This window comes from Rhinolophus sinicus, chromosome 16 (assembly GCF_057876585.1).
Source record: "Rhinolophus sinicus isolate RSI-liver-muscle chromosome 16, RSI-T2T, whole genome shotgun sequence".
NCBI classification, from domain to species: domain Eukaryota; kingdom Metazoa; phylum Chordata; class Mammalia; order Chiroptera; family Rhinolophidae; genus Rhinolophus; species Rhinolophus sinicus.
In genome coordinates this window covers 7,489,655-7,503,580 of record NC_142516.1, presented here as the reverse complement: position 1 = coordinate 7,503,580, position 13,926 = coordinate 7,489,655, and the positions used below count along the sequence as shown (strand labels likewise).

Sequence of the window (13,926 nt, the reverse complement as noted above, 5' to 3'; positions counted from 1 at the left end):
ATTATGTTTGGTTGTCTGCTTTCCAGACCTGAAGATCTGAACAGAGATGAAGTCTGACAAATAATACTGTAGGAAAATTATAAGGGATTTGGCCTATCAGTGAGACTCACTGCTTGTTTTCCTGGGGAGGGTGGGGCAGTTCTAAAGCAGCGTGCAAGTGTAGAGATGTGGGAAAATATAGACCACACATCTGGTTGACTCTAGAGCTAGAATCTTGAAGACAATAAACAAATACAAGTTAGCAATGCAGTGTGTGCCTGCTCAAGGAGGTGTATATAGGCTCCTCGCTGTTGGATTGCTTATAAAAGTTAAAAAGAAAAATCCATCAGAATTACATCACTACAATACTAACCATCTGTTAAAAAGATTGATGCCAGTTTATACTTCTGACTTGGAAGTTGATTGTATTTAACTCACAATATCCAAAATATTGTCATTTTAACATGTAGTCCATAGTAAAAATAATTAAGATAATTTACCTTTTTTTTCTGTACTGTGTAAACTCTGATGTGTATTTTACACGTACAGCATCTCAATTCAGACTAACCACATGTTAAGTGCTCAATTGCCAAGTGTGGTTTGGGGCTACCATATTCGACGGTGCAGATATGGACACTCAGGTAAGAAGGGTTGGAAGAAAGCGTTAGGGTTTTTGTTTTGTTCTTTAATATGACTGTGAATCACAGTGAAATAGGGAAAGGTAAAAAAAAAAAGAAATTGTGGGTAAAAGGGATACCATATGTCTTTACAAAAAGGGAATCAATACATAAACTTTGTGAGTCAGGAAGAATGACTGTGGTTTGCTGAACTTTGGTTAACTATTCATATCAATCCCAAGTAAAATTTAGACTTTGAGACTTAAACATGAAATTATTGAATCATGGATACATGATACTATTAAATATTTTTTTTTAATTTGAGGAAATTAGTATAAATAGTTTTTGAAAAAGAGAGAGGGAATGATTTTCTGTGTCATGTTGCTGACAGGTCAAGCAGAAGGAAGAGCTAAGAACTGACCATTGGGTTTATCGTCAGGTGTGTCATTGGTGGCCTTTTACAAGAGCTGGCTCTTGGGAATAGTGAGGAAGATAGTCTGACTGGACTGGCTTCAAAAAACAATGAAAGGAGAACTGGAAACGATGAATATAGTCAACTCTGCAGGGGCGGAGGGGATGTGAGTTGAAAAATTATTTATTTGATTTGGTTTGTTTGGTTTGGGGTTGTCGTTGTTTTCTTTGTTGTTGTTTTTTTTGTTTGCTTTTGTTTTATAAAGATGTTTATATCTGATGGGAATGATCCAGGAATGAGAAAAGATTCAGTAGGGGGTGCTTTACATGAAAAAGAGAAAATTTACAGAGGACATAATAGCTGCCTTCCCACATTTGAAAAGGTATCATGAAAAAGGACTGAGGCCCACTCTGTGTATGGCCCCAGGCTAGACCTAAACTCACAGTGGGTATGAGGGATAATAAAACAGGTGAACTCATACATGAAAGAAACCCCAGCAGTCAGTGCTCCCTGAGCTACCATGGCTGACTTCAAGATGCAGACACATTTTTATTACTGGAGATGTTAAAGCATCTATAGGTTGGACTAGTGTTTCTCAACTCCTGTGTTTTCCGCAATGCATACGAGTTGATACAATTTTTGGTGGCTCACTCGAAAAGCCCGTGAACAGCATGACGCAGGTCAGTGACAGTGACAGCACAGTCATTCAGCAGTGGCCTGAGAAGCATCCAGGATTGGGGTGCTGTTCTTTGGTTGCCCTTCAGCACCTCTTTGCTGTGTGAGCAGAAGTACCTAGAGCTTTGAGCAAGCCCTCGTTTACACTCCAAAGGCAGAATTCCTATGTATTCCCATAAAAGCACAGTCTCTTTCCATCGCCCACTGGAAGTTATACGCCATACCCGCCAGAAGGAGGCTGTGCCCTGCTCTGCACTCTGCAGAGGGTCACATGCACTGTTCAGCTCAAAATCCAACCGGACAGACGCCACTACAGAAGGCCTAGCAGTTGGTAATCTGTTGCCAACAACAGAATCCATTCTACTTGCTACAAGCAGAGCAGATTTAACAGTGATATGGGGAGTTCGGTGCTTACAAAGTTGTTGGCAGGGCTGGACAGCGACTCCAGTGCGAGTTCCAGAAGCAGCTCCGTGCCCCCAAGACCATGGCCCTCCACTGTGATCAGGAAAGCTGCCAGTCGTAACAAGAAGCTGATCAATCCAGAAGCTGCTGCCACCTCAGCCAACTGCGGAACCACACTACCAGCTCTGCTTTGGTCCCCAAAGCTGCCACTGCTGCCTCGGAAAGCCCTAGAACCAAGAAGCTGCTGACTCCACAGGCGACACAGCTCCGCCATGACCTACAAAGCAAAACGATGCCCTGTATCCTCTCTCTGAATCTGCCTGGCTCCCTTCCAAATCCGAGTCTCTCGTGATTGCATCTGATTTGTGGAATCGAAATTGGAACTGCCGAGGAGGTTGGGATGTGTACATTTTAGCTTTCCCACCTTTGCACACTGGGATGGGATTGAAATGGGTATTGAGCAAGTCGTTCCACGGTATCTGCCACAAACAGCATCTTTTCTTCAGTACAGCAAAAATAAATTTGACACATTGGCCAGAAGTTGGCAGCACACGCAGGGAGTTTCCTGTACACTGGGGTGCCAGTGCATACATGGCATGCCAGCCTTGGAGCAGCTTTAGTGGGCGAGGAGGTAAAAATGGAAAACCACACCTCAGATGGGTGCCTGAAGTGGACTTTCCAACCTGAAGTGGCAGTGGTTCCATAATTTTAGCCCAAGTGGAAAGTAGGATGCAAACGCCTGCCTTGCATTTTGTGACCAGAGGGAAGAGTGTCTGTAGCAGAGCTGCCGGCCATTAAGTGTTTTCTAGTGTCAGTGCCATGACCAGGCCTGGGTTGATGTTTTGCAGATGTACATGTCACAGGCCTCGCAGAGCCCCTGCCTGTCAGAGGCGGGCAGAGACACTGAGCAGGTCCCACCGCGGTCTGCCTGAAGCCACCATGACCTCACTCCAGAAAGCCACACAGCCCGAGTCAGTGTCTCTGTGGCAGGGGTGTCTTTTTCTTGTGTTCTAGACGTTCACATAGTCACTACTTCATTCGGCAGGTATTTGTCGAGCGTTGCTGTGTGTTGGGCAGCGGGGGGACACGGGGAACAGGACAGATGGGGGCCCTGCCCTCGAAGACGAAGGCAGACCAGCTACCAGTAGAGAAGTGAGTAACCAGGGCGACTTCCATTGTGCTGTGTGCCATGGAGGAGGAAGGTGACAGGACAGGCAGCAGCTGTGTGTGGGGGGAACGTTTAGATTTGGGGGCCAGAGGGAATTTGTCTTCCCACCGCCCCCCAGCTCTGCGGGGGTGCTCCTGCTGAGCCAGCTCAGACCCCAAAAAGCTGATCTTGGTTTAAGAATAGGCAAGAATGGTGATTTCTGCTTGGTTTAAGGTTGTTTTCAGCCAACAATCAGACCAAGGAATAATGTACACGATCAAGAATGCAAGGGAGGGCGTGCGGCTCCCAGAAGTTCCCTCTGCTCCCCGTGGAATAACGGGTGAAGCACAGTGATGGATGCAGGAGGCCCCACAGGAGGTACCGGCCACGGCCAAGGTGAAGGGGCAGGAACTGAGACCTCGCGGCCTCTTCTGCGGTTGTGCTGCGTTCAGGGGTCGGCCCAACAGCGTGTGAGGCGGCGTGTGTGCCGCAGTGGTGTTCTTCGTGCTGTTTCTTGCTGTATCGTTGGGCCTCAGCAGGCCTGGCCATGGCCACTGCAGCTGCTGGTCGCCCTCCGGAGCTCCGTGACAAGTTCTCTCAGGGACCCCGTTGCTTCCCGTGGTCATCAGCACAGGGCTGGCTATCTGTGAAGTAGGCCACGTGTCTCATGTGTGCCGTCTTTTTAGACTCCCAATACTCAACACTCAAGGCACACTGAGGGCTTGGGAGTCACAACGTGAGGCTTCTGAGGGCTCTTCTCAGTCCAGTTAAAACCTCCATGTGTACAAAAGCGCGCCACACGGGAGATCGGCTCTTGGACGCCCTCATTTCCTGCCCTCAGGCCCAGCCCGCTCCCAGAAAGCACCTCTACAGTGAACCAACCTTTTTCTTGCCATATTCTGGCAGTTTTCTCCTAGAGCCTGTGAAGCCTGTTGTATTATTTGACGTTTTGTTTTGAGAGACTTCTTGTTCTTGCATTTTCTTGAGAAAACAAAGCTGTTACATTTTTCATCTGATCCCTGTGCATAATCTTCTGATCTGTAGTTTTCCTCTGCCTTTTGCAAACCTCATTTCGTGGGTCCTGTGCTAGTTTATTCCCGCATGTTCATCTTTGAATGGAGGCAGTTTGGTCCAGGTCTGTGTTGACCGGTTAACAATATGGGTAGATTCACCTTGACGCCCCTCCCTGTTTGTCTGAGCAATGGTGAATCTTCTCTTTCAGAGCTTGAGCTGGAGGTCTGGCCTTGTTCCTTCTTGGGAGGTGGAAAGGGTGTGGGGGCAGTGGGAACGTGCCATCGGGTTTCCCTCTCTCCCCAGGCTTTCCCTCCCATCGGCAGGGTCCCCTGTGCCTGTGGTGTATGTGACCTCATGGCAGGACTTCTCCTGAATTTTCAGCTGTCCCTCTCCAAGTTCAGGGCAAACGGGCCGCTCCAAAGAGGGCGTGGCTTGCTGTGATTTCCCGTGACTTGTGGATCTTTTTGTGGATTCAAATCTGTAGATTAACACCTTTAAAGAGGTTCACATGCCTCCTAAGGTATATTTTTCCTTCTTTTCTTCAGCCCTTCCTCAGATTAGGTGTCCCCTTCATGTTAGAAAGCTGGGGCAGTGAGAAAAAAAAAAGAAAAAAGGAGAAGAAACAGCTTCTGCCCAGTGCAACCCTAGCTTCCAGCTTTCCTTGCAAATCGGGCATTGTCAGGCCCCAAGGACATTCTTGCTCGTTTCCCTCACATTGCACAGGATACGCAGAACTTGGTGTTTGCTTCCATCTGTCCACAGATCTTCAGAGTTATAGCACAGAATCTGGCCATTCTCTTGTTTCAGTAAGTTTTCTTCTCTATACTGGGCTGCTTGTGCTTATTTCCATGGGTTCCAAGGAGTTATGCAAATGAGCGCTTACTCTGCCATCTTTCCAAGAAGTTCTTCAACTGCTGAATATTTTAAATAGTGAGACAATAAAGATAAAATATGTCAGAAGATTAAGAGGAATGCACATTTTTTAAATTAGGAAGTTAAAACCGGGAATGGTAATAGAAATGAGTAAAAGGATTAAAATTAACAGTGATGAGACAGAATCTGCGAGGTTAGAAAATGAAGCTAAAGAACTAGATGAAAGTACAAGAAAACTCAAGCTCTAAGGGTAAAGTTATAGCGAAAAGGTCAGATTAAATGGCGGGAAAGGTTTAAAAGAACTAGCATTTAAGTGTTTTTAAAGAAAAATTGAAAAATTAAAGGGCTGGAAAATAACATGCCAAGACAATGAGGTAATCTCAGTATTCCAAGATCAAAAGAAACTAAGCAGAATGCGAGCACTTACGAAGGTAGACAATTAAGTTCGCGAACTTTCCACTGTGTAAGTCACCTTTGTATAAGGTTGTCTCGTTCTGTAATATTGCATGTTAAGGATGGCCTGTATTTACTGAGATACAACGATGTCTGCAACTATGTTTTAAATAGAAAAGCAAGTCACAGAACGTTGTCTAGTCCACGTATACGTGTCACATAAAGCTTTGCAGATACGTCGAGAGAGGAGTGATAAGAATCGGACCAAACTTAGTGGGAAGAGGACAGCGAGTGGAGGTGGAGTGTTGTGGACACTGTCCCCTCGCCACCCTTGTGCGCTGTCACTGTCACTCCAGCACCCACACTGGGGTGACTGAGGTGGGCTGTCCTGGCCCCGTGTGCAGAGAGCGTCAAGGAGCTGGGAGTTTACATCCCACGCCACCCGTGGTCCTCGGCTCCTTGTCCCAGGGGGACAGTTCTGAGGCTCCATCTACCTCAAGCCGCATTGTCCAAAATACAAAGCAAGCTACGGACGTGACTTTACATGTTCTAGGAGCCACATTAAAATGAATTCTAATCTATTTTATCTTCGACATGTAATCAATATAAAAATTATTAATGAGATCATATAGATTCATTTCCATTTGTACTAAGTCTGCAAAGTCTGGTGTGTATTTTATATCCACACGTCTCGTTTTGACTGCTGACATTTCCCATGCTCAGTCATCACCTGAGGCAAGTGGCGACCAGGCTGCCCAGCCCAGCTTTACGCAAGTTGACGCTGTGCCTTCCCAGGGGGAAATGAAAATGGAACCTCACGTCACTGGCCTGCTTCTGCCACTCCCTTATCAGTTTCTTTGAGGAGCACTTTGTTTTCACTTGCATGATTAAGAGAAGAGCACTTTTCTTCATCTCTCACAAGCAAGTTATTGTTTTTGTAATTTAAAAAATTCTAGCGGTTTCAGAAGACAAAAAAAGAATATGTCTCCCGTGCGGAAGCCCTGCTTTGTTGTTTGTTTGTTTACTGCTAAGGCGAACATAATCCTCAGTGACACTGAGTTTCAGAAGACTTGGGATTCCACTGAGTAAAGAACAGCTGAGACCGTACCAGAACCTTGGTTTCTTGCCATTTGTCGTGTGTGGAAGGAAGGCTTGAGCCTTTCATGTCTATCTAGTTGCTTCCAAGGGGGAGCCAGCCGAGGGGGAGACCACCTAGCAGTCTGTGTCAGGTCTGCAGCAGGTGGGCTTCCCAGGCCAGGAAAGGCGATGGGTGGGTGAGGTGGGGACCGGGTCATCATTTAGAAAGGACGCATGCCAGGAGGACCTGGCAAGTGACTTTAAAAAAAAAAAACATGCCTGCAACCCAACTGGTAGCACTGTAGCAGCGTGAGAGTGGGCAGTGTCTGTCTGGCTCCAAATGCCCAGACTGTATGGAGTTACTTCTCGTGGCACCCAACCTGGCATCAAGAGAGTGTTTCCTGAGCGGGTGCTTCTCCTCCGTGACACTGCCCCGAACCACTCAGCCTTCTGTCTCTTGCCTTGTCACAGTTTTTGTTACGAAGATGTTATAAGAGTCCCTTTCGACCCAAGTGTTATCTAAGGGTGCTTTTTATTTTTCCATCTCCAAGTCATTGGATTTTGTTTGCTTGTTTGTCCCTTGAGGTGGATGTGAGGGGAGAACGCTGCTAATTGGCTCCGAAAATAATTCCAGTCAGAAGGAGCCGGATGCCTCCATTTCCCTAACAAAGCCACTGTCACCCCAGAGCCACCGTCCCCACCTTCCTCATTGTATCAGCAGAGAGAGGCGCACACAGGCCTCAGGGATGCAGGTCTCAGTTTATTCCCAGGAACCCATGTATTAGTTCAGCAAGCGTCCACTGCTTACGTGCCCTGTGCCATTACTCCTGAAATGTGGATTCGGTCCTTGTTGTCTAGTGTTGTTGCCAGTGTAGGCCCTTTTTATGGCTTTCAGAAATTTTCATTGGAAATCAGGAGATAATCCAAGCTCCCCTAGACTAACAGAGTAAAGGCCATAAGGTCCCACATTAACTATTCTCCAAAAGCACTCTAGATACAGCTGTCTCTTCCTGAATGAATGTTGCATTTTCCTAAGGAGGTTTGTGACAGTTTAAATGCTCAATGTCCTCCTTTCCCCTTAGACCCCACTGACGTGGCAGTGTGGATGACACGCTTGGGTGTGACTGCATTTGGACGGTTCCAGGGGCATGATGCCTTCCTCTGCCGTATTGTGCTCGGGCGTCATTCAGGGCGTGGTGCAGTCTAGGTGGGGCACCTGGGTTTGGGGACTGCCTTGGCTTCCCCGCTAACGTACTAACGGACTGGCCTCTGGGTAGGAGTGCAAGAATCAGCCAGTGATTGGCCTGTCATTCTTCTCTGTTCCCAGTGCCTTTCCCAACTCCTGCTTCAGTCCAGCACCTCAGCCTCCAGGCCCACTGATGGATCCACTGACGAAGGGGTCCTGTGGCGGTCAGATCGCACACACCCTTCTGTGGAAAGCAAAGTCATCGCTCTCCTTTGGCATCCAGCCCCTCCAGACATGGCCAACAAAAGACCCTGAAGTAGAGTCCCAGGTCAACCTGTAAGTAAGTAAAAAAAGCACCATCTGTTTGGGCTCGTGCTCACTGTAACTTGAAATCCCTCAGGAAGAACGTTACCTGTTTGGGGAAAATAGAGGGGGGAGATTTCTGTTCTTAACAATGTCTTACTCGTGTGTTTATTTACTTAGGAATAATCATTGAGCACCTACTCAGCCAGGCCCTGTGTCAGGCATCGTGAGCAAAATAGATTCAATTCCTGTCTGCAGGGCATTTACAGCTCATGGGACAGATATCCATTAATCAAACAGTCACACAAATGCTGACAAACTGTGATAAGTGCTAAGCAATGTGGCGCCTTGACGCCATCAGCATAGACAGACTGCCTTCTATGTGCCAGCAACGTTTTGGGTCTATAAGAGAATCAGAGATTTCCTCACACTGGAATATCAAATAGTATCTAAAAGGGGGGAAAAATCCAATATTATTCAGAAGAAGTAACAGAAATGACTAAAATATAATGAATATGTTAATAGATTCTAAGTCCCATAGAGTGGTAACTATGTTTCCCTGTTTACCCCTGACTTCCCAGAGTTTTGTTACGGTGTGCACTAATATTTGTTGGATGAATGAATACATAAATGAATGAAGAAGATACTACAAGACAGGGTGCTTAGCTCTCCAGGGGAACCAAAGGCAACTAAGTGCAACAAATGAGATGCTTCATCAGTTCAATATCCATCAATAAATATTCACTGATGCTTTCTTTTGGGAAGATGATGCCTAGCGAGGGGCACGGTCAGAATTACCTGGGTGGGGGGAGGGCTTAAGAAACAACTGAGGCCTGAGGCCCACCCCCAGAGAGTCTCATTCAGTGGCTCCGGAGTGGGTGAAGAGGACTCTTCAGGACGCTTGCCCTCCAGGAACTCACAGCCTTTCCAGAGAGACAGACAGGTGACCAGATAACGCCAGTGATGCTGCTAGAAACGAAGCATGTATCAAGTGCGGTAGGAATCAGCAATCTGCTGGAGGACGGGGAAGAAAAGGGGTAACGCTTTAGCTTCGCCAGGCAGGATGAGCATCACCAAGCAGGAAAGGGGCAAGAAGGTCACTAAACAGGAGCCTGCAGAGCAAAGGCTCAGATCCATGACAGCGTGTTCCAGCAGTGTTGATAGGCGTTAAACCAATGGTTCTCAGCCCCATTGCACAAGAGAGTCACCCCGAGAGCTTTAAAAACATGGAAACTGCAGCAGCCCTCCAGGACTCTGAGGTCTAGGGTGGGGCATAAATACCAGTATTTTGTAAAATTCTCCAGGTGATTCTCATGTGCAGCGAATGTTGAGAAGGGCTGCTTTAAAAATGTGATCACACGTAAATACAAAATCGTTATGAAGCACCTTATATGCCTAGCTAAAGGGTCTGAACTTTATATCTTAGGTGATGGGGAGCCTTTGTTAGCTTTTATGATGTTAAAGATAATGCAGTTTGAAATAGACAGGCTTCACAGAGTTTGGATAAATTTATTATTGCTAGTTCTGTAGTGGATTCTCCAGGGGAGCTAGGGGAAGTCTAGAGTCACTGCTAGCTTTTCAGTTACCATCGTACCTTCCACAAATGGCCATTTACGTGCATTTATTAGAATATGGAGATTGAATGTCTCCTTGATCTGAAACAAAAATCTAAAATTTCAGTGCGTACTGAATTTTCTGAGCGAAATGCACCCATTTCTTGGAGGCCACTGGTAACCAGTGTCCTGGGCAGCGCTGGTGCTGTGCAAGGGAAGGAAGGGAACGCCAGGGCTCCATCTACTAAAGGGGGGGGGGGGGGAGAAGGGCTGCTCCCGCTCTGGAGCCCCAAGCAGAGTTACAGTTCTCACAGTAGTCCGACCGGTACCGCCGCCTGTAGACTACCAGCCCCACAGTGCACTGCGCGGATTACGTGGTCAAAGGGGCGGGCAGGACTGAGGGAGAGCCTATGAGACGCAGCGGAAACAGCGTGAGGCGGTGCCTTCCTGGCCCTATTGGTGAATCTGGTTGGGGGCGGGACCGAGCGCTGGTGATTGGTGGCTGCAGGGCTGGTGAAGGTGGGCGGGGGCCGGCCAAGGGCTGGACCCCAGACTCAGGGGCCTCAAAGGTCAGACTTGAAACTGTTTCTACCGGGATCCAGATTTTGGGTTCTCTGAAAACGGGCTAGAAAATGTATCTTTAAGAACTGCCATTCTGTGGGCCGCTTATTCATTCATTCATTCATTCATTCAACAAATATTTATTGATCACCTGTATACCAAACACCCAAACATCCTAAATGTGTTTCCTCATTTAGTCTTCACACAAAAACCTGACGAGGTAGCTACTGTTAGCTCCATTTTACAGGCAAGGAAGGAAGCTGAGGTGCAGAAGGAGGAAGAGACTTGTGCAGGACGCACAGCTTGTAGGTGACAGCAGGAATTTGAACCGAGGTCTGTGGAGCTGCAGCGCCCACATCCTGACCTCAGCGAGCTCAGCCGTGCGGTCAGGAGCAGTGTCCACAGGGCGTCTTGGCACTGTCCAGTGATGAATACAACCGTACTGTACTGGGCACCAGTGAAGTGGACCAAGCACAGAGCTGGGCCTTGTGCTAGGTGCTGGGGATGCAAAGAAAGCATCTCCTTCCAGTGAATTGGGGGCTTATGGAAGTGCTGTTACCTAGGGCAGTCTAAGGAGATTTCTCAGTGGACGAAATACGTGAGGGCTGGGAACTTTACCAGGCAGTTGTCAGGGAGCCCTTCCCAGATATATGTGCAAACGCCAGCAGCACTGAAACACTTCGGGGGGTAAGGGAACCATGAACAGTCTGGTTTGGCCTGTGTTTCTTGGAGAGTGGGGAGCAGTGAGTCTGGGGAGGCAGCCAAGAATTCTTCGGGGAGCGGGAGGGCTTAACCACCCTGCTAAGAAGTTCGGTCTGACTCTTTAGGTTGGGGCGTAACATGATCAGATTTGCTTTTTGGAAAGATAGCTGGTGTCAGTGGGCAGCTACATTGCAGTATGATAAGGCTGATGGCAGAGAGACCTATGAAAGTGGGCAGGTAGGAGATAGGAAGCATTCTGGTGAGTGGTGGGAGCAATGGGATTGATTGAAGACATATCGCAGAGGAAGAGGAGCCTGGGCCTGATAAACGTATGACTGATGGGGTGAGAAAGGGAGCCTCAGAGTTTTGACTCAAGCAACTGAGTGTTTGGTCTTGCCATTAATAAGAGGACCCTGAGATGGGACAGCACAAAAGCCAAAATAGAATAACACAAAGATCATTAGATAAATGCCATCAGGCCGAAGAGGGGTACAGTTACATCTTTGGGGGCAGGGAGTACTTAGGAAAGTCTTCTTGAAGCGAGTAATGTGAAATGACCTTGAAAATGAAGTAAAACTCCCTTTCTTCTTTTTTCCTTCTTGAGTAGATTTTACTAGGTAGAGAGGGGGCAGGAGGATTTTCTAGATGGCCATATCTTGGGTTTTCTCTCACGTGATGAAGTAGTAGGAAGTCTGCAAAGTCAAATTGGGGGACATAGTATGAAAGATGCTGCATTTAATCCTTGGGACATTGGTTTTGAGTGGATTTTGAGGACAGACAGTGATGGTTTGGGTTCTGATTTTTAAATGTTAATTGCACACTATGTACAGTAAGGAGGCCAGTAAACCCATTAAGAGATGGACTACGGAGGAGCTTGTTGGTTGTAAGTGACAGAAAACTGACTCAAACTAGTTTAAGCCAAAAAGGAAAATGGACAGATTCATGTAAGCAAACTACAGAAAGGGCGATCTGGCTTCAGGGGTGACTAGATCCAAGGTCTCATAGGCTGCAGTCAGGCCGTGTTTCTCTTCCTCCCACAGCCTCCCCTCCTTTATTTAGTCCTGCTTCTCTCTGCCACTTGGCCTGTCCCCTGCTGTCCTGAGTTTTCCCCGTGCAGCCCACGGAGCGATCTCAGGCAGCGTGGGCTGTATCCTTACAGCTTTGCAGCTTGAGAGGAACAAGCTTCCCCATCCGTTAGAATGGCCCTGGTGAAGGACCTTGTTGCCCAGTCTGGGTCACACGTCCCTTCCGGTTCTGTGGGGGAGTGTCAGTTACCAGGGGCAGAGGGCAGAGTGCCTGGTGGCCCTGGTGAGCACAGAGCCTCGGAGACTGTTCAGGAGGCAGGAGAACAGGACTCGAGTGAATGATGGAAGCCAGTGGAGGAGTGTCAAGAAGAAGGGCAGCGCTCTGTCACTGATCACAGAAACAACATAGGAAGTATTTTTTAAAAATAGGGACCATGGAACCTAGTTAATTAGAATCCCCAGGGATCTGGCATAAGGTGTCGAATGCCACAGAAAAGGAGAAGATCAAAACTAAAACCTGACCATTGGATTTGATGATTGGGAAACCACGGTGCACCTTTGAGACTGTCATTTCAGTTGGGAAGGGGCTTGGGTAGAAGGCAGGTTGCAGGCCTCTGCATTCATCACTTTTCCTAATTCGTATCCTCGTTTCAGGGCTGTTACTGACCCTGAATAAGGTAAAATTTCTTCACAGAGGTATTTCAGCTCAGTATATTAGGACAAAACAAAGGAAAGCTGTTAGAAAGATGGTTATTCAGGGCCATTCTGCCTTACAAGGATGTCAGGCAGGAGAGCAGAACGTCTGAAACATTCTTAAACCCTTCTGAATTATCTGCTAATTCTGTTTTACTATCAGTCCTTCCCATGATTAGTTACAATGTGCTACCAGAAAGTTGGATTTCTGAAAAAGCATAATTCACACTTAATTGCCCTCCTCAGGCTGAATTAGCGATGGTTTACTTTTTGATCTTTTGAGGAAAGCTGTCATATATTTGAAAGACTTGGTCATTAAGGCATTATACATTTATTAGACAATTCTGTATTTCGACATTTTTAAATAGCTTCCAAAAGCCTCGAAAGACCTGTTTGCTCCTGAGTGAAGGACCGCCTGCCTAGTTTTAAAACACAGTGCTGGAAAGCAAGCTTCCAGCTTGCAAGCTTACTTTAGGGGACACTCCGTTCCCCTGTCCTCGTGTTTCCCTGAAGAAACTTCTGCTCCACTCCCACGGAAGAAAGAGGTTGGACGGGTGACTTGTCCCCTTCCCCTTTCCTCTCTCAGTTTTGGGATCTGGTTGCCCACAGAGCATGTGTGTTACCTCCTCTTGTATTTCCCCGTGGAAAAACACACCTGAGTCTTCTAGAGACAGGTGTGGAGGCCCATCTGCCTCGGTTTCCCCTTTTGGAGTTTGACAGTCATGACACAGCAGTTCCCCTGCAACCAGGCAGGCGAGTGTCTGCCTCTCTACAGACCAGACCGTCCCCCAAGGGGGCTGGTCCAAGGTCTAAGCTTGGGGGGAAGTTATAGGAAGCCTGTTTTGGTGTGAGGCTTTGTTTGCCAATGAAATTTTGACAGTAAGGAAACTGATATTTTGATTTCCTTTTGCCTGATTCCTGTTCTCAACCGATCGCCAACACAGAGAAGGGAGCAGTGGGATTCTTTTTTTTTTTTTTTTTTTATAAGCTCCCAAAGCTCCACAATAGTGAGACAGGAGAGGATTGATTTGTGGGGGTCTGGTTAGGGGGGGTTTTGTTCATTTTTGTTTGTTTTCATCCTCTTGTTCTTCCCTGTCTTAGCAGAGTATCTGACACATAGAAACTGCTCACTAAACGTTCGTTGGGTGTAAGTTAAGGGTCACAGAGCAGAGATGGCCCTTAGAAGGCTTCTGTGACAAGGAAGCTCTGAGCTAAAGCGGAGAAAGTGGAAATGGAAGGGGAAAAGGGTCAAGGGACTCAGAGACACGTGTCCTGGGCAAAATGGCACATACAACGTTATGCATTGCTGCTTAC

The 13,926-nt window shown here is 47.2% G+C and overlaps 1 protein-coding gene across 2 annotated transcripts in view; it reads left to right on the top strand.

The window, feature by feature from the left end:
- Nucleotides 1-13,926, top strand: part of GARNL3 (GTPase activating Rap/RanGAP domain like 3) — a 124,143-nt gene that overhangs the window by 6,487 nt on the left and 103,730 nt on the right. For both annotated transcript variants that reach the window (XM_074331031.2, XM_019728603.3), the window contains exon 2: nt 7,917-8,111. In XM_074331031.2, the coding sequence (XP_074187132.2) occupies nt 7,917-8,111 (195 nt within the window). The remainder of the gene's footprint in view (nt 1-7,916; nt 8,112-13,926) is intronic.